At 47.2% G+C, this 26,443-nt stretch overlaps 1 protein-coding gene across 9 annotated transcripts in view; it reads left to right on the forward strand.

Annotated features, from left to right (window-relative positions):
- The first annotated feature begins 13,227 nt into the window (after window positions 1-13,227).
- Window positions 13,228-26,443, forward strand: part of HECW1 (HECT, C2 and WW domain containing E3 ubiquitin protein ligase 1) — a 237,510-nt gene continuing 224,294 nt past the window's right edge. For 7 of the 9 annotated variants that reach the window (XM_077302971.1, XM_077302969.1, XM_077302973.1 and 4 more), the window contains exon 1: window positions 13,228-13,552. Coding sequence is in view for 8 of the 9 variants with exons in the window: in XM_077302969.1 (XP_077159084.1) it covers window positions 13,523-13,552 (30 nt within the window). In the remaining variant the exon portion in view is untranslated. The remainder of the gene's footprint in view (window positions 13,553-26,443) is intronic. The other 2 variants (XM_077302976.1, XM_077302977.1) reach the window with 1 other exon arrangement.

Consider the following 26,443-nt stretch of genomic DNA (forward strand, 5'->3'; position numbering starts at 1 on the left):
AAAAAACACAGAAATCCAGAACCGTGGCCTATTCGGAGTTATTCCTTCCTAGAGGCCAGAATAAGTTAGCCACCATGCTGAGGCTAAGCAAGGCCAAATGAGCACACATCTAGGAGTACACTATGTTAATTAAAAGACAGAAAAGGTTTAATACTCAGTAGTACGGCTCAATGGACATACCATTGACAATACCCTTCTTTACAGATGGAACTGGATGGGAGGGATAACAGCATGCCTGGGGTCACTCAGTGAGATTGTGAGACCTGAGAGACCTCTCTCGAAAGAGAGAAAACATTTCTCCCCCCTCTTCATATTAAAATGCAGAATCCTCCCCTTCCAGAATTAACCATCTCATTTTCTTTCTTCAAAGATGGTATTTGCCACATGTTGCCCTTTCTACTTTAAATATCTTGTCCTTCATCCCGATCTAGGCAGCTTCCACATAAGATGGAGCTTTTGTTGCTGCTGAAAATGCAGACATTGGGGGACGCAACGGAGCATCCACAAGGCTGGTTTCCCCCATACTTTCCCACTCGCAGTCCCTGTGGCCACTGTTTCCCTCTCACCCGCAAACCACTAGAGGGATATTTCAAGATTTTTGCTTAATACTGTGATGGCCATTCACTCTTAAATGGCAATTGTCATGGTGCTTTTGTGTTTGTACTGTCTCGGTTACCAGTTAAGACCCCTCCAAAGCAGTCAGGGGGAGGGAAATTGTGACTCGGGAACTGGGACAAGGGAAATGGCATTCATGTGCACTCTTCCATCCACATGGCATCCACCATGCTTTGAATGTGGTCTTTGCAAACCATTGTAACAAAGTGAGTTGAGAAAAGATCACAATGAAGCCAGAAGATAGACACAGGTTTCCACAATGCCTTGTGGGTACCTACAACCAAACATGGCACCTTAAGACCCAAATCAGATCAAAACTGCTCTGAGAAAATGACCTTGGCAACAATTAAGGGGTAAAACTATGTTATGTTGAACGTGTGAGTTTACCGGCACAAAATTTAAGCCCTTTCATTCTAATGAGTGTAATTCTGAAGAGCAGTAAGAAACTTTTGTAGGAAATTAAAAAAAACAAAATAAAAAGGTGCATTTGTAAGTCGCTGTGAAGCAACAGGTAAATTATTTGATTATATATGACAAAGCAAATAAGTGTGCATCACTGCCATCAGAGACTCCCCTGTGTTTCAGAATATACTGGTTTCGCTAATACTGGCTGGAAGACAAGAGAGCAGAAACAGTCTCATAGCTTTCAAGAAGCTTATTCCTGGGTAATAAGTCCAAACATCAATCAAGTCCCTCAGCCACCTGCCTTTGATGCCTTTTGTAGAGCAGCAACAGAGGGGGAAAGAAGGCCCTTTCTGCCAAGAAAATGGATTGTGTCTGTTGTTTTGCTACGATTTTATTTTGAAGCTGGTGGCTTACTACATGTGTATACGGTCCTTGTGAATAGCTCTATATCTCCATGTAATCCATATAGTTTGGAACAGAAGATCACCTTGGGGGTTTCCAGTGACCCTTAGAATAAGAGTATAAGTGGTGTATGAGGTATCCAGAAGCCCCATGGATTGCTCCTAGTTTCTTGTGCTTCTTTCTCATACAGAGACCTGTTGACCTTTCAGATTTTCCATGGATGATAAGCAGGTTCTAGTGACAGAATTTACAAGTCGAAGACAAGCCCTCCAATTGAATAATACTAAGGAACTGGTCACTTGTCAATTTGCTGTAAGATCACATGCCCTTGATATGTACTAGTGCAAGGCTTGGACTTGCAAGGTATTTCCATTTCAAAAAGAGCAAGAGTCCAGTAGCTCTTTGACTAACAACATTTGTCAGCGCGTGAGCTTTTGTCAGTCACTGCTGTATTTGTGGATGTTTCTGAAGAAGTGAACAGTGGCTCATAAGAGGTCATCCCCTGACACAAATGTTGCTAGCCTTAAGGCACTACTGGACTCTTTCTCTTTTCTACTGCAACAGACAGACTAGCATGGCTACCCACCTTGATGGAGGTTCACTTCTAAGTTGTTTTCAGTCATTCTTTCTGGCTTACCTCTTGAAAAATGGATATTGTGTCAGAGCAGGGTTTTAATGGGAAATAATGGATTGTGTCCTCTGTGTAACCTCTGCCATACATGTTGGCAGAGGTTAAATATGCAAAGGAGGAGCCAAGCACTGGTGGCTTAAAGAATACATAGTTGTATTAAGAAGAGAAACAACTTTGTATGTAAGACAGGAAGAGGAGGGAGATAATGTTGTGCGGAGAGGAAAGGGAAGGCGATTGTAAGCTGTTTTGAGACTCCGAGTAGAGAAAAAGTGGCATATGAGAACTATCCCCTCTTCTTCTTCAGTAATATCAGGGCTTTCTCAGCCTCACCACCATTTGGGTAGAGAAAAACAGCATATAAGAACCAACTCTTCATCTTTGTCTTTGCCTTTGTCTTCATCTTCTTCTTTGTCTTCTTCATCATCATAACTAAATAACTGTTCTTCTGGAGGCCAGCAGGAGAATATGTGCTCAAAGGATCCAATCAGGACACAGGGGGAAATCATTTGAAAATACCAGGAAGCTCCTAATCTAAATATGCTACCTATACATCTCCCATAGAATATTCCCCATTGAATCCTGCACAGTAGAGACCTTGCATATTCCAGCAGCAATCAGTGTTCTCAGGAAAGAAGGGAAGATCTGCAGGCCTTGCACAAACCTGTTTCAAGCATATCAGTGGATCCCACCCATAAAATAATCATAGAATCATAAAGTTGGAAGAGGGCCATACAAGCCATCTTGTCCAACCTCCTGCTCAATGCAAGATTAGCCCAAAGCATCCATGATAAGCACTGAACATCTTATTCCCTTTTATGCGGTGACTACACAAGCATGCTATCAAAAATGCTAAATTATTAGGCCCTCCACTCTTTGTCAATTTGAATCAAGCCTCCATGGTTGCAATGGTTTGCATAGCCAAGTCTGGGCTATATTTTCAATTACTTTCTAAGTGAAAGTGCATTCACTTCCCATTCTACTCTCTCCTGCTCCAAGTTCTTTTTGTTTTCAAGCTGCCACCTATGTGCTGAAGAACAGACAGAGGTTAGCGATCATTATACTTGGCAGCAAATACATTCCATTTGCATAAAACATTCACGTGGGTAAATGTATCACTAGATTTCTGAACACCACTATAAATAGCAAAACTCCTTTTTTCTAAACAAGGTTCACTGTACAGGGGGAGGGGAAAATCCCAGCAGATATAGAAAGATGCTAATTTTGCAACTTGATCCAATGCCTGGCCCATATGCCCTTCAATATGAAGAAGAAGAAGAAGAAGAAGAAGAAGAAGAAGGAAGAAGGAAGAAGGAAGAAGGAAGAAGGAAGAAGGAAGAAGGAAGAAGAAGAAGAAGAAGAAGAAGAAGAAGAAGAAGAAGAAGAAGAAGAAGAAGAGTTGGTTCTTGTTTGCCGCTTTTCTCTGCCCGAAGGAGTCTCAAAGCAGCTTCCAATTGCCTTCCCTTTCCTCTCCCTATGAGGGAGGTGAGGATGAGAGAGCCCTGATATTCCTGCTCAGTCAGAACAACATATTTTAAACAATAAAGTAATACAACATAATATTAAAATTCATACTCCCTTAAGCAATTCCAGACTGTCACCTTCTTATAGTGTGTGCATGCATGGTGGTGGTGCTTGATATAGATTTCAAATTCTGGTATAAATGTGGCTGGCTGGCCTATCAAATTAGGAAAGAGCTTAGGGAACACATTTCGGGCTGCACCTAATTTAATTAATCTTTGTTGTTGTTAGGTGCAAAGTCATGTCCGACCCATTGCGACCCCATGGACAATGATCCTCCAGGCCTTCCTGTCCTCTACCATTCCCCGGAGGCCATTTAAGTTTGCACCAACTGCTTCAGTGACTCCATTCAGCCACCTTAATTAATCTTAAATATATGTTAATATGTTTTATACATGCACCATCAAACCCCTAAACATTTGCATAAATTTTTAATGTTATCCAGATTGTATTGCATTGTCTATTTTATATCTTATGGCTGAAAAGAGAGGTCAGGATTTAGGCACCATTATCCCTGGTGGAAGAGCTCTGTTTTGCAAGCCCAGTGGCTCTGTCCAAGGTCCTGCAGGGCCCTGATCTCACCAGGGAGAGCATTCCACCAGGTCAGGGCCTGGGCTGAAAAGGCCCTGCCCCTGGTTGAGGCCAGTTGGATACCTTTAGTATGGAGATCTTGAATAGGAGCAGGAAGAAATGCCAAAACCTGCCCCGGCTAAAACTCCAGCCTGCAGCCTGGCACAGAGCCTCTGGTGCAGAAACAGTCCCTTTGAAGCAACCATTTCCTCATGAGAAATTGCTTACATATCAGTTATAATTCAGGGAGGTCTGTAGGCCCCACCTGGAGTCTGGCAACCCTAAAGTGAGTAAGGGGGACAAAATTACTCCTTCCTCATTTAAAGGGAAGTCAAAGGAAGAGGCAGGAAGGGGTATTCTGGCCCCTTCCCATTCCTCACAGCCCCCACTGACTCACAAAACTATTCCATGTGGGTTCCACAGCCCTTTCCTTGGGGTAAGAAGGGACTGCTCTAGGAATGGGAATGCAGGTTAGATCACTGGATCAATCCCTGTGTATTCTAGCTAGTGCCCTATTTCTCCAAACAATGAGAAGCTCCATCTTACAGCCGCACCTCTTTGTTTCTCTTTTCAGCTATCCAGACTCTGCTGTTTCTTCCAACACAAAAGTCTAGAAGCACTGTAAAGATCAAGAACATGTATTTCACTCTGAGCTTTCATCACATATCTGTCTGATGAGGCAAGCAAAGGCCCACAAAAGCTCACATGGAAATAAACATGGTTGGTATTTAAGGCGTCCCTAGATTTCAGCTTTGTTTTGTTATTGACAGACTAACCTTGGCAACCTTCAAACACTAACACAGATTTGCCCTCCCCCCAGCCCGGAAGTGGGGGCTCACCTCTACCAGGCCCCAATGGATACTTAGACCAAGCTATTTCCTAACAATTAAGTCCCACAGAGGTAATATCCGCAGTCATTAAAAAATATTAATGTTGCTTTTGTCGCAGCCGCTGGTTCCCTTCAGGCATGTCATTTTACACCAAGCCTGTAGAATACTCTGATCAATGGTATCAACATCCCAGTGTTATTTTAGTTTCTCCCAACTGTAAATAAGCTGCAATTATTTTTTTAGGTTGTCACTTGATAAATGGAATGCACAAGTATCTGTTTGTTCCCCAGCAGAAAGCAATTGACTGAGTGCCATACCCATGGGTACCAAAAATTTCAGCCTCCCATCTTCATAAATTTTTGATGGGATATGGCATCATGAGAAATGTGGGAAGCAGGGTTTATTGAGTGTGGGAAATAGAGCTTACTGCTGCCGCCAAGATAGCTTTAATAAATATCAGTGGACTCAGTAGATTTAATGCCATGGCATCAAAATACTCCGCGACTGTACTGATTAGCTAAGGCATAAAAGTTCTCCTAGGGACAAGCCATGTTCTCATAATGTCTCGTATTTTGCAACTTTACACTATTGTAGCCCTGTCATTTTAAAAAGTCAAAATTCAGCATAACAAAGCCAAACCTTGACATCAGAATATTCCAGTGATATCAAATTCATAGCATTATTTTTTTGGGGGGGGGGGGAGTAGCTTTCCACCATTCCTGTTGCAGAATTAGAGGTGTGCAAGGGGTGGATTAGTGAAAAACCATGGATTCTGGGACAATAAATGGGCTTTATTATCTTAAACGGTCCCCTGGGCAAACTTAATTTAGTATGTGTCTATGTCCTATAGTGCTTCATGTTAAACTCAGCTTTGACTGCAAATCAGCAGATAACGAAAAAGTACAAATTCTAATCTGGGTTTGAAATGCTCACATTTACACACTTTCAGATGCCTGCATAGGAGACAAATTTGTTTCAGCTTTTGCGGAGTGCTTGATTTATGCCTCCTACACTTTTGTCATCCTCACTGATCAAAAGAAGTATAAACACATGGTAAAGTTTTCTTCCATACCCACTCTGCCTCCAAATCCATGTGGTCCCCTGTAACAAAGAGGCTTGTCTTCTCACTTAACAAATAATCAGGACTTCATAAAAATGGAATTGCAATCGGTTATCTCCAAATGTAAGTGAGGGGGGGAAAGCAATAGTCTATTTCAAGGAATTGGGAAGTCTAAGAGAGCAAGCCCAGTCCTAGATACCTCTGGCTAGCCAAGAAAAGTACCTATACCAAGGTTCTGGTAGCATGCACATTTTTACATCAAACAATAATTATTTATTTTTATGTGCATTACTTATAGCCAGCTTTTCTCCCCACCAAGGACCCAAAGTGACTCACAGAGCAGTTTTATCAGAGTTCTCTCAGCCCCACCTACCTCACAGTGTGTCTATTGTGTGGAGAGGGAGAGGAAGGCAATTGAGTCTCTTTTGGGTGGTGAAAAGCAGGATATTAAAACGAACTCCTCGTGTTATCCTCTCTTGTTTTATCTTCTGTTCTATCATAACAACCCTGTGAGGTAGGTTAGGCTGAGTGTGTGACTGGCCCAAGGTCACCCCCAAAGCTTCCATGGCAGAGCAGGGATTTGAACTGGGTTTTTCTAAACCCTAGTCTCTTTGGCCATTATGTTGTGCTGGTTCTCAACCAATCAATGGATTGGTTAAAAAGGCAAGCAACTAAAAACATGTAACTGGTTGAAAAAGTTACCAATATCCTATATCATACATGTATCAGTGTTCTCTGCAGATAATGATGAAACATTTATGTATTTCAGTGGAAAGATGCAGCCTAGAAGGACAGATGTGGGAGATGGGCATATCATGATTACCTGTTGCTAGTAATCCTATTCTTTCCCTGGTGACAGAGGACATCAGGGTCCTATGTCTGTCACAGCCTTACTTTGAGGTTTCAAGAGTCATTTTTGAGACAAGCAACCACTGGTGATATTTCACTCAACTCTAAATAGTAATCTTATCAGTGCATATGTTTTATGCTGCTGCACAGTTGACCAACAGTGACAACATCACTGCTAGGAGCAGCTGTAGGGTGAAGAGCCATAATCTTTTGGACCACAGAAAGAGATTTCTTGTCTGTCTCAATTTGTCTGTACATGGACGGGCTTCTTGCTTTTCACCAGCATGGCTGCAAGTGTTGTCTTTCTTATAAAATGAATACACTTTTAGGCATAAAACCATAAGAGGTGGAGTGGAAAAGGGTCTGTTTAGCTCTTCACTGTGTAAGCAGTGGTAGAGCATCTGCTTGGCATGCAAGGTCCCAGGTTCAATCCCTGCCATCTTCAGTTAAGGATCAGGTAGTAGGTGATGGGAAAGGCCCCTGTCTGAGACCCTGGAGAGCTGCTGCCAGCCTGAGTAGACAGTCCTGACCTTGACAGACCAATGGACTGATTCAGGATAAGGCCATTTCTTATGTTCGTTGCATGTCAGGGAGTCCCAAACTGAACCCTGTGGGTTCCCAGGCTAAAGGTAAAGGTAAAGGTATCCCCGGTGCAAGCACCGAGTCATGTCTGACCCTTGGGGTGACGCCCTCTAGCGTTTTCATGGCAGACTCAATACGGGGTGGTTTGCCAGTGCCTTCCCCAGTCATTACCGTTTACCCCCCAGCAAGCTGGGTACTCATTTTACCGACCTCGTAAGGATGGAAGGCTGTCAACCCTGAGCCAGCTGCTGGGATTGAACTTCCAGCCTTATGGGCAGAGCTTTCAGGATGCATGTCTGCTGCCTTGCCACCCTGCACCACAAGAGGCTCTAAAGGTAAAGGTATCCCCTGTGCAAGCACCGAGTCATGTCTGACCCTTGGGGTGACGCCCTCTAGTGTTTTCCTGGCAGACTCAATATGGGGTGGTTTGCCAGTGCCTTCCCCAGTCATTACCGTTTACCCCCCAGCAAGCTGGGTACTCATTTTACCAACCTCAGAAGGAGCTGTGCAAATAAATGTGTGCAAATAACCAGACTTCTTCTTAAAAATAAAAATTATTTAATGCTTATTAGGAAACATGTAGAAAAATTAAAGCATATTTTACTCAACATGACACAAAACTCTAGAGATAGGCAACTCAAAACAAATACACTAGCTTCCTACCTGATAGCTGGCTTTGGAATCAGGAGGCTCAATCTTAGTTACTTGAGTAAGCAGGTCATGGTTCAAAATCACTACGTTGCTGCAGCAGCTTCATAGATGCAACCAGTAAAAACCAAAGCCAAGGCCCAGATTCTCAAGCCTGGGTGTGTGTGTGTCAGGTGACCTGTTTGACCAATCAGATGCCATTCTTGGCGGAATCCTCCAGAACAGTACCTCATCTCTCTCTTTTAATAATGGGCACCTGTGATATGGGACCTTTCTACACATTAGCCCTTGGGAGGGAGGTTGCTTTGCCTGACAGCCCATTATGTCCCTCAGCCTCACCCATATGAGATCCCCCCTTAAATTAGAATCATATTATCTCTTTTCTGGGATCTTAGTAGATGCTAGCCGCTATTCAGCATGGTGTTTTCCAACAGTCCTCTCAGTTTCTGCAGCTCCTTCTGATTCCTGCTTCATTTGCCCATTTGAAGGACTTGCATGATGAGAGGGCTGGGGTTATCCAGGTGAAGCTTGGAGTTGTCCTTGAATTACAACTGATATTCAAAGTACTCAGTTCCCCTGGAGAAAATGGCAGCTTTGGAGGGCAGACTCTATGGTATACCATAGATTCTGGGTGAAATCCTTCCCTAGATTCTGCCCTCTCCACATATACCACCCCTAAACCTCCAGGAATTTCCTAGAGAAGACTTCTGCATGAAAGACTAGGCCAGGGACCAAAGTGGTGGACAGGAAGGTGAATTTGTTCCTCCTTCATGTTCCACAAGTACAGCTCAGCCAGGAGACTATTTCATCACTTTGGCCATCCTCACACCAGTCCCCTGGCCCTCATGGCTCTTCCTCTATGCAGGTCCCATGGACTTGGGAATAATCCTTTGGGAGGATGGAAGGGATAGCTTCTTAGGACTTTTCTAATGCTGTGGCTAAGGGGTAACTCTCACAAATATCAGAAGAAGAAGAGTTGGTTTTTATACCCCACTTTTCACTACCCGAAGGAGTCCCAAAGCAACTTGCAAACACCTTTTCCTTTCCTCTCCCCACAACAGACACCCTTGTGAGGTAGTGGAGGCTGAGAGAGTGCTGAGAATTGTGACTGGCCCAAGGTCACCTGGCTGTCTTTGTGTGGAGGAATGGGGAATCAAACCCAGGTCTACAGCTTGGAGTCTGTCACTCTTCACCACTACATCACCCTGGCTCTACTGGGAGAGATATCTCTTGGGAGAGCTTTTGGTTTACAGAGCCACCTTGAGCTGTTTTGCCTGCTGTTTCACATTGGTGGCTGTGATTTCCTCTCCTTTAGATAGGGACCTAATAGCCACAACTCAGCAGTGGGGAAAGTGGAGTATAAATATAATTGCTTAATCCTTTAATTGTCTTACGATCCTGAGAGCTGGTTTCGTTTCACTTAATGGAATAACGTAAACTGGGCCTTTTTTGTGTATTAATCACGGCAGCAAGTCCATGTTATTGACGGGTGACTATGAATGTTCTAAATAGACAAAGAGAAGACCAGAAATGAAGCCTAGCATTTGGTTGTGGGAAATACAGTACTGTTCAGCCCTGCCTGCCTCCATAGGAGTTATCTGTGGGCCTTAAAGAAGCTGCTGGTAAAATCCGAAGTATCTCAGAGGCCTTCCATTTTATTTTCTTCCTTTCCAACTCCATTTGGGGGGACTTTTCTGTACAAAGCAGGAGACTACTATGCTGTCTGGTCTGCTGCCCTCACTAAGCCTCTAAGCCAACTGATATCTGGTTTTTCATCCATGCCCTTTCTACCTTGTCTAATGATTTCAGCCTGAAAAAGATTCAAGAATGTAATGTTAATATGACAACATAATATCTGTTGTTATCCTCCTCTCTGTCTGGGGCGACCCTGTGCTGGTGAGAGATCCCTGGTGGCTGTTGAGATGATGGGCTTTTCTGACTTGCCCAACATAGACAGCCACAGCATCTGTCTCCTCTGCAGAGGAGGGTGCATGATGGATCCCACATCCCCATCCTTAAACGTCTCTATCTCTGTTTGACCAAATGATTCACAAAGGGATTCCAGTCTAGAGGAGGGGCCATGGCTCAATGACAGATCATCTGCCCGGCACCCAGAAAGTCCCAGGTTCAATCCCCAGCACCAGTGATCAAAAATGGGGGAGGAGGAGACCAGTTTCAACCCAAAGCAAACCAGGTCACTGAAGAGATTGGAAAAAAGAAGAAAGAAACCCCTCATGCACAGCTTCATGTGTCCAAGCGGTAAAGGAACCACATCTTCCTGGACACGTGAATTCCTCATCAGCACAAGGACTTTTTGCAACAAGTGACGAAGCTCCCCCCACCCTTTCCAGCAAGAGATTATCCCATGTCTTTTGCCGCCTGCTGCAGCATCTGAAAACAGCCCGTGTGCTGACAGAGAGGAGTGACGATGCTCCCAATTAGACAGGAGGGAGGCTGAATGGTGTGTGTTCTCCCCAGGGGACCAAGTACAGCTGCAAAGGCTGGGGCAGGACCTCTTGCAACCGGTGCTCCCGAGAAGTGCCTTTGTGCAGGAGAATAAAATTAATGATAAGGCCGCAGGGATAAAGGGGGGGAGATTCCCCCCTGGCAACCTGAACACTGCATATGGTTCCAGGGCAGTTCCAAGGAACTGGAATCAAGGTCATCTTGTTTAATTACATCTATAACACGTAGCAGCCGTTTAATTTACACACAAGGAAAAGGAGACTCATTGCTGTAATCTCACTCCTTGTTTAGAGCACCAACCATTGACAAACTCACAATCAGAACAAATAGCAAATTAATGAATAGATAAAGAGTTAGACGGGCTGTTGGTTGGGTTTTTGTATGTGCCGACTTCCATTGTTATGGAAACTAAAACAGATGGGGATTCATTAAGTTCGAGGTCTGCCGCCTTTGACAATTCAAGAGCCAGGCGACGTGAACATCCAGAGCAAGAGATCAACAAAAGAACGCCCGTTTATTCAACTATAAAGAAGCAACTTAATGCTACTGATAATTGACAAGTTGATTAATAATCCACATGTTTTCTGTAGCCCAAAGACTAGCTGTTGTGAATCCTTTATGAGGAAGTGGGATGTATGAGTTCTCACCAAGAACTGTTCACTGCTTCCTTGTCTCTGGAGAATCCAAAAAGTTGGTTGTGAACAGATTAGGCTGAGAGACTGCAAGTGTCTTAAAGTTAGCCAGCAAGTTTCCATGGCAGAGTGAGGATTCGAACCTGGATCTCCCACATCCTAGTCTCGCACATCAGGGGTAGTCAAACTGCGTCCCTCCAGATGTCCATGGACTACAATTCCCATGAGCCCCTGGCAGTGAACACTGGCAGGGGGCTCATGGGAATTGTAGTCCATGGACATCTGGAGGGACGCAGTTTGACTACCCCTGTCCTAGACTAATCACTGCACCACTCTTGATAGTACAGGAGGAGCATAGTGTAGCCGGGATGTCAGGATTTACCTGGGAGGGATATTTTTCTTAGGGAGAAGCAAAGGGTCCCTTCTTGCCCCCATTACATCTAAGTCTCCCTGAACCTCCAAGCTTCTAGGAGAAAACCACACAGCTTCTTCATCACTTCAGGCTCCTGTTCAAGAGCCAGTGGGACAAGTGGACCAAGAATTCCCTGGTGGGCCCCATCCATCTCTAGCGCTCCCTGAGTCTCCCGTAGGACTTTACAGAAGGCAATGTCAGGGACAAAATCTAGACCAGAGAAAAGACCCGGGGCCTACCACCAGCTCCAGGAAAGAGTGGTGATTGTTGCTTCCCCGAGAAACTTCCAATTGCCTTCTAGCTTTTGCAGGTTCAAGAAGACTTTTGCCAAGCTTTGGACAGCTCCCTGTGGGCAAAGCTTCTACCAGCCATTGTTAAGGGTTGGATTTAGCTCAGACTGAATGTGGCTTGCTGTGGGAGACCCTGTGGCAGACCAGGGCCAATTTTGCACGGAGGAAGAGTCCGTGAAACCTCACTCCATATGTCATTGTTGTTTTTCACACCTCTGCATGGGGTACCAAATTGACTGCGCAGTCTGGTTTCATCTCTGCACGTTCAACCCCGTTTTCAATCTTTTCTACCTCTTTTCATAGGGAATGGGACAGTGAAAATTATGTTGGGGATCAAGCACGTCGAAGCCTAGCATAGTTTGCTGCCTGAAATGTTTCTGAATTTGGTGTCATGTCACTGGGAAACACCTGGGAGTTTTAGCAGAGATGGGAGATATTTTTCTCATTCTGAAGTGTGCCGGATATGTGTAAAAGAGTGAAAGGATTCATCAAGTGCTCACAAATTCAAAGATGAAACCTGAAATGGAGCAAAGGATTTGGGACGATCAACTTGAATTCTGCATCAAAATGTCATCCCTTCAGGAACGGCAAAAAAGCCGGTGTGGTCAAACTATTTAGCGGATTTATTGATTCCCGAACGCAGGCAAGCTTTGGCCCGTTTCGATGTCCTTCCGCCTGTTTGGCTAGAAGGGAGATGCCGTAAGGCAGGGGTAGTCAACCTGTGGTCCTCCAGATGTTCATGGACTACAATCCCCATGAGCCCCTGCCAGCAAACGCTGGCAGGGGCTCATGTGAATTGTAGTCCATGAACATCTGGAGGACCACAGGTTGACTACCCCTGCCGTAAGGGGCCACTTCAGGGCCTCTGATGCACCTTGCGCTGGGGTGAAAAGGCAAAGGCTGGAGATGCCACTTCTACAACGGCCTTCGATATTACACCCATGCTCCCCAAAGTCCCCATCCCTGCACCTTGACGGGTGACCTTGGGCCGGTGACACTCTCCCGCCCGGAGAGACCCCACAGCCTTGTGGTGGGGACACCAGAGGAGGAGAGGAGGAGGTGGGCCACTCTGAGTCCCCCCAGGTGGCTGCGCAGAAGGCGGGAGGGGGCGGCGCAAGACCACCGGCCTGGATGCGACGAGGGAGGCCTTGTGGGGGTCATTTCTGCCGCGGCCAATTGGGCCGGGGCTCCCAGCGGCGGTGATGCTCCTTCTTGGCCAAGCGGCCCGCGAGGAGGGCGAGGGCGGAGCGGCGAGGGGAGGGGAGAGCCCCGCCTCGTGGTTGGCTTCGCAGCCTGGGGGTCCCGGGCGAGGGGCGGAGCGCGGCGAGAAGCGGCGGCGGCGCTGCTGCCGCTGCTGCTGCTCATCCTTGCGCGGCGTCTGGCTCTGCTGCTGCTGCCGCCGCCGCCGCCGCTGCTGCTGCCTCCGCTCCGTGGCCTGCGAGGCGGGGCTTGGCGGGCGCCCTCCTGGGCCGGCTGCGAGCGGAGGCGCCAGGGCGCTCCCTGGGCTGCAGCACGCCGGGCGGCCGGAGCCATGCGCCGCACGTGGGGGACCTAGCGCCTGGGCCAACGCCGCCGCCGCCACCGCCGCCACGAACGCCCCCGGCCCCCGAGCATGCTCTGCGCCCAGCCCGGCTTTCTTCAGGTAAGGCCTGAAGCGCGCGGGGGGGGGGGCTGCTCTGCGGCGCCCCCAGCCCCCCCAGGTTGAAGGGCAGCAGCACGGCCAGGAGTGCAGAAATGGGCCTTCCCGGGAGCCCTGTCCTCCTCGGGGTCTCCATTTCAGACTTCGGGGGGGGGGGGGAGAAGGGGGGACTGAGCGCAGAGTGGCCCCGGAGGGCTCCTTCCCCGGCCCTGGGGGCGGAGGGGAAGCCGGCGAGGGCCGAGGACGCGGTGGCTTCTCCAGGGGGTCTTCTTGGGGCGCCCCTTCCCTTCCCGCGACGGGGGGCCGGGGCGCTGAGCGCGTGTCCGCGGGCCGTGGTCCGGGTCAGTGCAGCAGATCCTCAGCCCCGAGGGTTCCCAGAAGCCTCCCTCCTCCTCGCCTTCCCCCCGGGGCATTGTTTTCAAGTTGTGTTGGTAGTCCAACTGCGGCCCTCCAGAGGTCCATGGACTACAATGCCCATGAGCCCCTGCCAGCGTTCGCTGGCAGGGGCTCATGGGCATTGTAGTCCATGGACCTCTGGAGGGCCGCAGTTGGACTACCCCGGAGAGGTGGAGGAGACACCTCCTTTGAGTCCTGCGCGGAGGCAGTGGCGGGGCTGCCGCCTCAAAGAGCGGTGGTGGCGCAGCTGTGGAAGGGCTGCAACTTAAAAGAGCAGCGGCGCAGCTGTGGATGCGGCTTAAACCCCCCCCCTTTTAAAAAAACAAACCCTTTCCCTAGCTGCATAGCGGACACGCACGCAGCACATGCGTTCCTGTTCGTTCTGCCCCTTTGGTGACCGTGTGTGGCATTTGGTCAAAGGAAAGCCATGATTTCCTTGGCACCGGCCTGGCTGTTTACATTGTTCCTTTGCAGAACTGCAGAGGCACCGCCGCTTGTGCTGCACTCAGCAGAAGTGTGGAGGTGCCGTACAGCGGCAGTCGCTCGGGCTGGAAGGAGAATGCTGCCTCGGCTCCCCTTTTGCCCGTGTTTATAATAATCTGCCGGTCGGATTCAGCAGGGCACATCCCTGCTCCAAAGAGAGCGGTAGTGGAGAAACAGGAGAGAGAGAGAGAGAGAGAGAGAGAGCAAACACTGCTGCCCAGAAGATGTAGCATAGCAGGTGGTCATCTGTGCCTTTGTTGAGTGGCGAACATACAAGGATTCCGGTTATTACAGTAATTCATTTTAGCTTGGGGATTCATTTGAAAATTTGGATTTTCCACTAAGAAGGGATTATCATTTTTCTCTCTCCCCCCCCCTCCCCGCTCTCTCAGTGTGTGTATTTTGTACAGAAATGGAGCACAGCTCAGTATGTGTCTTGGCTGCTGCCTCTACCTGTCTTTGCCATCGTCCCTGAGATACTCGTACAGTCATTTCTGAATAGCACAGCGACTATTTTTATTCCGTTCTGAGTGCGATCGGAACCAGCGAGTGGCGCGTTTTAGTCAAAATCCCGTGGGTGGTTTGAAAAGACATCAGAAAAATCTGGTTACGCTTTTATTTGAATTCCCAAAAGAGATTAGCTAGTGATGATACTTTCCCCTGTTGTTTTGTTTTGTTTGGGGGGAATGAAGATTTAATTGCAAATTCCTGTCTGAGTCAAAAGCCGTTTGAAAGAAGATGAGTACTGATCAAGGTTGGATAACTTTGGCAAAGGGAACTGGGCCTTTTCTTGTGCTTTCTGTGTATGTGCCTGCCTTGGTCTCCTAGCACACTTCCAGGGCAGCATCTGGGATGGATGAGGGGAGACCTCTGTCAAGGACATTGTGTTGTTGTTTGTGCAGTGGGGGGGGGGGTGGCAGGCAAAAGGTATGGTCTGGAGGCACATGATACAGCAGCCCTGCTGAGCAAGGCAGCTTCCTGTATGGTCAGTGTCTGGACTTCCCATGACCCCGATGCACACTCCCTTGAGGTCAAATGATTTGATGAGAGAGAAAGAAACACAGGGAGAGTCTACAGATGTAATTATGGAGGAATCCGTTACATGGTGCCAATGGGTACACAATCCAAAGGGAATAGGAAAGAATGTTTCAGGACACTCTCTATCAGCTGAGTGATTCTCTAGCATGGAGCTCGTTCCGGACACAACCACAGGTCTTTGCTTCAGCCTCAGATGGACTTGCCTCTCTGGGCTTGATCACCTCTCCGTGTGGCCAAGCAGTGCAAAACCCCTTGGTTTACCAGTCTCTCACTAGAAACGGTCAAACATGCACTGCAAATGGTTGTGCTCTCTTCTCCAGGGAATGCACCTATTTAATCCCCATAGGGGTTGCCTGTCATGTGTTTTCATTACACATATATAACCTGTGACTATTTTGGTGATTATCAGATACCAGAAGCAAGGTTCCTTTAAGCTTATACAGGCTAACCCAGGGGTAGTCAAACTGCAGCCCTCCATATGTCCATGGACTACAATTCCCATGAGCCCCTGCCAGCGAATGCTGGCAGGTGCTCATGGGAATTGTAGTCCATAGACATCTTGGAGGGCCGCCGTTTGACTACCCCCTGGAACCAATGCTTCCTCTGGGCTTCTCGACAGTCGCCAGCTCTTCTGTATATGTATGCATGGCTGCTTAAAATCTTGCCAGAGAATGTGCTGGTATAAAAGGGGCAGTCGTCTCAGACCTGGTTTTTAGATTATTACCAGGAGCCCTGGAACGCCTTTGGAGATTATTAGCGAAGGGTAGTGGTCCTTGTTAGGAAGATGGATAGCCTTTGCACAACCAGTTTTTCTGTGCAACGTGGAGCTTGCCTAAACCTAGAAGGCATTCCCTGTAAGAGGTGACGAAGTTCTAACCAAGAGGTGACAAAGGAGACGTGAAAAGGGTAGAAAGTTTGGAAACCCTTGTTTCAGATTAAAGAGTCACTTTTGAGAATGGGTAGTTAGCATCATCAGAAATTGGCTCCCATGGGGAGAGGGGATGCCCACCACAAAATGTGGGAAGGTGCCAAGCCAAATCTCCTTCTGCACCAGAGGCAGCTGTTTGCAAATGGAAATTCCCTGAAGGTCCACAAATTATGCTTTTCAGGCTCTCCCAAAGCATTTCCTGCTCTAAGGAAGGGGAGGGAAGTTTGGAATGGCGGTTTCAGTTCAGAAAAGAAGATGTTGTTTGGTTTCGCCTTCCAAAGAAAAGAAGAGTTCTTTTTTATACCCCGCTTTTCACTGCCTGAAGGAGTCTCAAAGTGGTTTACAATCGCCTTCCCTTCCTCTCCACACAACAGAAACCCTGTGAGGTGGGTGGAGAGAGTTCTGATAGCTTTGTGAGAACTGCTCTGACTGGACTGTAACTGGCTCAAGGTCACTCAGCTGGCTGCTCATGGAGGAGGAGTGGGGAATCAAGCCCCAGATTAGAGGCCACCGCTCTTAACCAACGTCCAAAGAAAAGTGGGGTTAGAGACTGAAGAACCATACTGCGGTGGCAGTCCCAAACCTGCTGACTTTAGAGTAAGTCTGCCTACGACTGGGGCACAGACTGGGAACCAGGAAGATTTCATGCTTTTGACTGCGCTAAATACATGCCCCTCCCAAAGTCAACCTGCTAGTTGAGGGGTGAGCAAACTATGGCCCCCCAGATGTCCATGGACTACAATTCCCATGAGCCCCTGCCAGCATTCACATGGGAATTGTAATCCATGGACATCTGGGGGGCCACAGTTTGCTCCTCCCTGTGCTAGTCCCTCTGATGGATCTTTCCCCGGCACAACAAAGATCTCACAGCCACAAGAGTATGGGTTTCACCATGCATCTGATTAATCTCTAACAGGTTTTTATTCTGACATTGCAGATATTCTCTTGCTACCCATTTGTTTTTTTATAACATATATATTTCTCATGGCCTTTTCAAGATCAGTCTCTGCAACCATTAATATTTCCATTTCGTCTTCTGTGCTGTGCGCCATTTGTCAAACAGCGATAGAACACAGAAATCTTCCAAACAGCTATTACAATATTTTTTTTCCTTAAGCATTAACATAAAACACGCTGCTATTGGGAAGTGCACTTAAACCAATATCTTTTTATAATAATGTTCCTGACGTCTGCACGTGAACCTCTCTCTCTCTCTCTCTGCTGCCTCACTGGCAGGGAGAAAAGTACCTGCCGAAAACTGTGTATGTGAAGCAAATAAGTAGCTACCAAGAATATTGTGTTTCCAAAGCCAATTTTCTAGATGCAAGCAAGAATCTGCAAAGAAAGGAAACTGTCCCTCCTTAGAATTATTTAGGGCGTGAGCTTTTGAGTGCAAGCACTCTTCGTCTGACAAAGAGTGCTTACACTAGAAAGATCACGCCCTGAATGCATCTTTGTTGGTCTTAAAGGTGCCACTGGACTCTTTTATTGTGCTACTTCAGACCAACACGGCTACCCATTTGAATCTGTCCCTCCTTAGGACAGAATTCCCCAAATTACAGGCAGCTGAGGCACAATGAAAAGGGATTCTCTTAGAGAGGCAATTTTTGTGTGCTTCCTGCTTGTTAGGGTGAGTTCATTATTGAGTTTGTCACAGCACACATTTTGGGAACAGTTGGCTTGCATAAAGGTGAGGTCAGATACAAACTGACCAACAACATGCCACAAAGAAGAAAAGTATACATTTAAAGCCATGGTTAGTTATATTTGAGTTAATTTACAAAAGCCACTAAAATGCATTTCTATTATTTATTATTTGATTTTTTTACCGCCACTCTTCCAGTGGTCTCGTGGTGGTTCATACAAGATAAAAACAATAAAATACAATAAAATCTCATAAAACACCCCTTACAACAATAATAGGTAAATATATAGATGGCCATCTCTTACTCAACATATCTGATCTCCAGTCCCCTCCCTCCCTCCCCTTCCTTGTTCAACCAGAGGGCCAAGTTTTCTCCACTGGGAGTGAGGAGCCAGACCTAAATAGGCATGGGGGGGGGGAATCCTCCAGTGAAAACACCAGGACTCCACCCTGGCCTCAACCATATGCCTGGCGGAAGAACTCCATCTTGCAGGCCCTGCGGAAAGCTGACAACTCTGGCAGGGCCCTCAGCTCTTCCAGGAGTTCATTCCACCAATTGGGGCCAGGACCGAAAAGGCCCTGGCCTGGGTTGAGGCCAGGTGGATATCCTGGGGTCCTGGGACAACCAGTAAATTCATGCCCGTAGAGCGAAGAGTAACCAAGCAGATAAGTGAGAGCCAGGCCACGTATAGCCTTAAAGGTCAATACCAGGGGTAGTCAAACTGCGGCCCTCCAGATGTCCATAGACTACAATTCCCATGAGCCCCTGCTAGCATTTGCTGGCAGGGGCTCATGGGAATTGTAGTCCACGGACATCTGGAGGGCCACAGTTTGACTACCCCTGGTCAATACCAATACCTTAAACTTGACCCAGAAGCAGACTGTTAACCAGTGCAGATGACAAAGCAGCGGCTGAATGTGGGCCCTCCATAGTGTCTTAGCGAGGACCCTCGCAGCCACATTTTGTACCAGCTGCAGTTTCCAAATCAAAGCCAAGGGGAGGCCTGAGAAGAGCAAATTACAGAAGTCTAACCTGGAAGTGATTGTTGCATGGATCACTGTGGCCAAGTGGTCAGAGGAGATGCCGCTTCTTCGAGTTGTGCTATAACTTCAGATTATTAGGATTTAGCTTTTAGGGCAGTGAGCTTTAATTGGATCAAAGGTTTGGTTGATTAATCAGCTGGAAGTTTCAATCATGGCTGTGGCACGCCCATTCATTTTGAGTCTGGCTTGTTGCTGCAATAGAGTTCAAGAGAGAAATTGAAAGAAGCCATGGTTTCTAAGAGTGAACAGAAACTTACGTTTGTTTTATGCTAGCGTACATTTCCTTCTGAAAAAGGCATCTATCCTGAGGGTTCCAACGTATTCAGACAATTAAAGAGGCTATTTGATTTAAAAGGCAGATGGCTGATTGTTTGAAGTTGATTTTAGAACGATCTCTGTGAACCCCACTGTTTCTAAAAAAAATTACCTGCTGTTTAGGTGCCAGAAATTGGGAAAGCAAGCAAGACTCAGATATGGATTATGGATGTAGAGAATTCTCAGCATTGAAGGTTCTGGAGAGAGGCTGGGCGCCAGGTGCTTGATACTGTTATTGATACTGATACTGTTCCATGTAAATGTTCTGAAATGTTTTCTGTAAACCGCCCAGAGCCATAGGGAAGGGTTGTATAAATAAGTAAGTAAGTAAGTAAGTAAATACATACATACATGCATACACGCATGCATGCATACATATGCGCATGCATGCATGTATGCATGCATGCATACGCGCATGCATGCATAAATATCTTTGGAAGGGGACCAGCACAAACTATGTGCAGATGTTGTTGTTATTGTTTTTTTTAAGCATGTACATTGTTTGCAAAAAGAGGGGAAATGGGTTTGCACTCCCATATGAAAGCATACAGGATAAAGTGGGTCTTTGAAATACCTGTGTGTTGGATGATTTGTTTTGTTTTAGCACTGGCTCCGAAATGGATAGAGTTCAGTGGCAAAATAGGAACACTGGGTTTATCAGGCAATGGGGTTTTGATCTCCGCAGGATCGATAGGCCAGCAATAGATGCTTTTGCAGTCAGAACTCTTCCTGTGTTAGGGCCAATTTAGAAGTGGAAACCAGAAGAACCGTGGTCCCAAAGGGCTGCACAATCCGATTTCAAATCAAAGCAAACCGACAAGAGTTTTGTGTAAATTAGAATGGAACCCTGGCCACCTTCCTTAGGAGCCCCAATCCTCTTCCTTGTGTTGAACAAATTGCATCCAAATGCCCACCTAATGGGTTTGGTGAGTCATCTGTGGAGATTTTCAGCCTTTCTGTGGTTAGGACATGATGCACTTGGACAACCCTATTTGTTCTTGAGAGAGGTGTCCGGTTTTGCCAATCCATTAGAAAGGCAAATCAGCGGCTGGCAAGAGATGCCCCTGTAAGCTGTGGCTTTTGGCTTCCCCTTGTGCTTCTTCCATCACCACTTGAGCAAGGCGAGCATGATGCTATTGGCCCCACTCAATTTTGAAAACCATTCAGGGCTGTCAGGCTGTGTTTGGGCTGAGGGTGGAGGCCAGATCAGCACCAGCGCTGTCCACCAGATCAGCCCAGTGTTTGGGGAAGCAGGTAACAGACCTGACTGGGCCAGCCTGGAAGTCTGGATAGTACTGAAGCCATGAAGGTCATGCACCCAGTGAGGATTCTTGTAGGACTTGGTGGCCTCACTTCATGTGTGCTTAAGTGGAGGATTTGGCCCTGCCAAACCACAGAGCTTGGGGTCTGAAACTGGATCCCTTGGGCTGTAGGGTGTGCATTCCTCCATCTGTTTAGGCTTATGCTGTGGCCTCTTGCCACCTTGGTTGTTGGTGAGCCAGCTTGGTGTAGTGGTTAGGAGTGCCGATTTCTGATCTGGCCAGCTGGGTTTGATTCCCTGCCCCTCTACATGCAGCAGCTGGGTGACCCTGGGCTCACCCATCACTGATAAAGTTGTTCTGACTGAGCAGGAATATCAGAGCTCTCTCAGCCTCACCTCCCTATTAGGGTGTCTGTCATGGGGAGAGGAAAGGGAAGGCGAATGTAAGTCACTTTGAGACTCCTTTGGGTAGAGAAAAGTGGCATATATGCACCAACTTCTTCTTGGGGCTCTGGAGGTGGATGATTGCTTCGTTGGGGGGTTTCTAGCTCTCTGCCTCAACTTGCTCCCTAGTCAGAGCCTGCAGAGTTGTGGGTTGGGGACTTTTGTTCATGGTCATTGTTCTCAAGGCCTTTTGGGAGACCCGAAATGTGGAGAATCCTCCTTCCCCAGCTTGGTGGTGTAGTTAAGAGTGGCAGTCTCTAATCTGGAGAACTTGTCTTGATTCTCCACTCCTCCTTTATATGCAGCCAGCGGGGTGACTTTGGGCCAGTCACAGTTCTCTCAGAGCTCTCTCAGCCTCTCCTACCTCACAAGGTGTCTGACGTGGGGAAAGGAAGGGTAGGGGATTGTAGGCTACTTTGAGACTCCTTCAGGTACTAAAAATCAGGGTACAAAACTCAGCTCTTCTCCCCTGGGGAAGATCCATCCCATTCTAGCTCTGATTCAGAGCAGGTCCTGGTACAAACTCGGTGTATTCTTGCAGGGAAGTCCTAAGCATGCAAACTCAGAAGTAAATCCCCTTGAGTTCATTGGGACTTACTCTCCAGTAAGTGTTCTTATGATTACAACCTCAGTTGGCAAGAGCAAGGTCAGTCTAGGGGGGGAAAGAATAGTCAAACTGCGGCCCTCCAGATGTCTATGGACTATAATTCCCATGAGCCCCTGCCAGCATTTGCTGGCAGGGGCTCATGGGAATTGTAGGCCATGGACATCTGGAGGGCCGCAGTTTGACTACCCCTGGAATAGAGGATTGTATCCTGCCTCATACCCAAAGGAGACTGTTACAATCCCTGCTTTCTTCTCATATTTTTTCCTGCCCTGGGAACCAGATGTGGAATTGGTTGTTGCTTCTCAGGAGTTCAGGTTTAACTCTTGGGAGTCTGGCTGATAGTGTGACGGAGTGCTTAAAAGTTGGATTAGTGCCTGCAAGACCCAGATGTGAACCTCTGCTTATGCCACAAAAGCTTGCTTGGTGACCTTGGGCCAGTCAGTCTCTCTCAGCCTGGCCTACCACACAGGGTGGTTGTGAGGATAAAATGGAGGAGAGGAAAACACTGCTAGCTACTTTGAGTCCCTGTTGGAGAGAAAAGTGGGGTATAAAAGGCTTAATGAATAATCATGGATTTTTATGCGATTGGGCTGAAACAGATTTCTGTTTATAGACACAAAGAAAGCTTCAATCTTTAAGTGTGTCAGACTTAGGATAGTATTGCACATACTTCACCCTGTGCTTAAAAGAGTGTTATTGGGGTTATTAGTTATTGGGGTTTTCCAGGCCAAGCAGGGAGAGGCATTCTTATTTGGCTCCTATGTGCTGTGGGCTGTTTCATTTCCTTTATTCAGAAATACAGCCACAGTCTTGCTTGTAGAGATGACAGACCATCCTTGGAGCTCCAGGCTACACTCCACTCGCTGTACGATAAATAAATTCTTGATGACGATGACTCCTTGTGTAGTGGGACAATCTGCAAGGGTAGGCGCAAAAACAGTAGGCATTTTGTATAATGTAATATATCCTCTGTTGGTTGTAGCCATCTCTCCAGAAAGGTGGTTTGGTGAGCAATTCCTAACCTTAGCCAGACTTTGAAGGATTTCAGCTCAGATTTCAAGACTCTTTGAACCAAGCTTGGGTTTATAATAAGATTCTGTGCAATTCTGTCAAATATGAGGGAAATTGAGTATTCTTTGACTGGAAAAGGAGATAACAAACTTCAGAAAGCACCCACTGTGTCCAGACAATCTTAACTCTTCATCCCCCCTCTTTTTTTTTTTTTTGCTTTATAATGGTTACAAAACAAAAACTACATATTTTCCAAGCTTGTGGCTCAGTGGCAGAACTTCTCTTTGGCATGCCAAGGGTCCTGGGTTCAATCACTGGCAACTCCATTTTAAAAAACCCAACAAACAGGTAGGAGATGAGGTGGAAAGATGTGTCTGATGGAGACTGTGGAGCAACTACCAGCCTGATATAGATGATATTGACCTCAATGGACCAAGGGCCTGATTCAGAATAAGGTAGCTTCATGTGTTTTCCATGTGTGTGTTCACTAGGGATGCCAGCCTCCAGGTGGGACTGGGGATCCCTCAGAATTACAATTCATCTCCAGGCAACAGAGATGCCAATTCCTCTTTAGAAAGTGGATGCTTGGGTGTGTGTGTTGTATTCTATGGCATTATACCACGCTGAGGTCCAAGTCCCCCCCCCCCCCAGACTCCATCCCCATATATCCAAAAGTTTCATAATATGGATCTGGCAGTCTTAACCCCTCCCCCCCAACCCCACTTGAGATTATTATGAAATGGAACCCAATGAAGTTTTGGCAACTTTCCCCTTGACAACTATGCCGTCCATTTCTACACCTTTTAACATAGTGTTTACCATCAGAGCATATTTGTTTCTTCCTCTGTATATGTTACCGATGACAGTGTGGATGCCAGAGTTGCCTGCTGGGGAAACTTGTTTGCCCTACAACTCAGAACTGACCCGCATGCTCTATCTCTTCTTTCTGTTCCCTTGTTTACTTTTTCTTCCTTTGGTCCAGCCTTCTCTCTCCCTTTCTCACAGTAACAAGGCAGGGAGGTGCAGTGGCCAATTCTGTTCTCTTTTGCCCAAAGGCCTTTGATCTGATGAAGAATGGGTGGCCTCAGAAGCTGGAGAGACGTAGATGTGCCCACATCGCATAGTGCTTTCTAGGGGGACCCATGAACACATGACGTGGCCTTGTACTGAATCAGGCCCTTGGTCCATCACAGTACCATCTACTGAAATCAGCAGTGGCTCTCCAGGGTCCCAGGCCGAGACTTTCCACATCCCCTACTGCTTGACCCTGTCTACTGGAGAAGCCAGAGTTTGTACCTGGGACCTTCTACTGCTGAGCCACAGAACTTCCTTGACCCAAGTAGGGATGCAGAGAAGAAGAGCTGTTTTTTTATACCCTACTTTTTACTACCTGAAAGTGTCCCATAGTGGCTTCCAATTGCCTTCCCTTTCCTCTCCCCACAACAGATACTCTGTGAGGGAGGTGGGGCTGAGAGAGCTCTGAGAGGACTGTGACTGGCCCAAGTTCACCCAGCTGGCTGTGTGTGGAGGAGCAATGGGGAATCAAACCCAGTTCTCCAATTAGGGGCCACGGCTCTTAACCACTGCACCAAGCTGGCTGCAAAGTCTTTTCATTGGAATTCATTTAGGTGACCATGAGATACCTCTGATTTTTGTCCACACAGAGACCTATCCCTCGGTTTGCCTCCCTGTTTCTTTTTAGGGGGCCTCCTTTGCGCGTGGAGTGCCAAACCGTAAAAGATCTTGGCTCAGTGTGATCTGGAAACTTCCTACAGACCCAGCTCAGCTTGTGTCACTACTTGTAGCAGAAAACGTATGGAAGTGGAATCATTGTGACACACAAAGGCATACTTATATATTTATTTAAAACATGTATGCCCCACCTTTCATCTAGGACTCAAGATGCCTTGGAGTAACTACAAGTTGCAGTAAAATTAAGTCTGCTGTACAATAAATTTCCATACAACAAAATCAATGCCCCCATTTTAGGGCAGAAATCACAGCAGAAACCTTTCCCGCAGGGCTCCAAGACCCTCCACAGAAAAGCCTCTGTAGCACTAAAACAGTTTTGCATGCTCCCTGAGAAGCGAGAAGGTGCCTCTTGCTCTTGTTTAGTCACAACGTGGGCCCCACAGCTGAAAATTCCCTATCTCTGGCTGCAACAGAACAAATTAACCAAAGGGCAACTACAGTGAGGCAAAGGTCATCTGAGGAAGGTGAAGGGTGCATGGGGACGTATCAAGAAATGCAGACCAAAAGGGTATGAATGTGTCAGGATGTGAAGGGCTTTAACGGTAATAAGCAACATTTTGAATTGGGCCCAGAAGCCGATAGGTAACCAGCGCAAATGCTGAAGCATAGGAGTTGCATGCTAGAAGAAGTGAGCCCCAAGTGAGTGAGCCTAGCTCCTGCTTTTGGAATCAGCTGAAGCCTCTGTGGGGACATGGCCATCACGGAAAGTGAACATGGCCACATCTGAGATGCTTGTGCAGAGTAGCCCTCTTAGCAGCAGGGGTGGCCAAACTGTGGTTCTCCAAATGTCTATAGACTACAATTCCCATGAACTGGCAGGGGCTCATGGGATCTGTAGTCTGTGGACATCTGGAGAGCCACAGTTTGGCCACCCGTGGCATTGAGAGAGGAGTGCAGCGCTGAAGCGAGATGGAAGGAACAATCACGAGTCCAGAGCTGCACTGGCTCGGTGCCTTCTCAGGCGCTTTGGACTGACAGAAGAGTAGTCATGTGTTCACAGAGGTGTGGCCAATGAGTAGGGTACATGAAATGTGGCAGGAGCCTTTTGTCGGTTTGCGGATAAACCGAAGCCAGAAGGCTCATTGGAGTCAGTAGCCTACAGTTGGATATGTACAGCTCAGGTTCAGGGACTACAGGCGTCACGTTTGTGGTTATAGCCTTCTGCAAATTTAATCAGGCAAATGGAATGTCCCTCCTACAGCATAGAGTCAGCACCATGACTCAGCAGGAATGCAGTTGGATACTGAGTCACGGTGGTGACCTGAAGCCAAGAGAGGAAGTAAGTCCTTTAATCAAATCATCTGGTCTGAAAGGAAACGGAGGATGGCATTGGTGTTTGTTATGCAGGTAGCATTGGGGTTCTTGGCATCCCCGTGCTCCCTTTGTACCACAGAGATACTCAACGGAGTATATTTGACCCTACTTCTGCCCCTCCCACTGAGCAAAGTTTATTTATTAAAATATTTATGCCCCACCTTTCCTCATTGGAGGAAGAGCTATTTAAGCTGGAGGAAGTCTCCTTAGATTGGAGTGAAGGCTAATTGGAGGATGGTTCAATCCACCCCCAGTTCCTGGAGAACAACATGTGGACTTTTGCTAGCTTGGCAGGACAAATGCTGTGCTTGTCCCTTAAAAACCAAAGAACTGCTTGCTGGATTAGAGTATGTTTCCCTCGAGGTCAACGTTTTTCAACAACAGGGTTGTCAACTCCAGCTTGGGAAATGCCTGGGGAGTTGAGGACCCTGCCTGGGCATGGTGGAATTTGGGGAAGGAAGGGAGCTTAGCGGGATCAATTGTCACTCTAGGACTTCCTGTCACCCTACACTCCATGGCAGGGGTAGTCAAACTGCGGCCCTCCAGATGTCCATGCACTACAATTCCCAGGAGCCCCTGCCAGCGTTCATTGGCAGGGGCTCCTGGGAATTGTAGTCCATGGACATCTGGAGGGCCGCAGTTTGACTACCCCTGCT

The sequence above is a fragment of the Paroedura picta genome, chromosome 11 (genome assembly GCF_049243985.1).
Source record: "Paroedura picta isolate Pp20150507F chromosome 11, Ppicta_v3.0, whole genome shotgun sequence".
In the NCBI taxonomy this organism is placed as follows: domain Eukaryota; kingdom Metazoa; phylum Chordata; class Lepidosauria; order Squamata; family Gekkonidae; genus Paroedura; species Paroedura picta.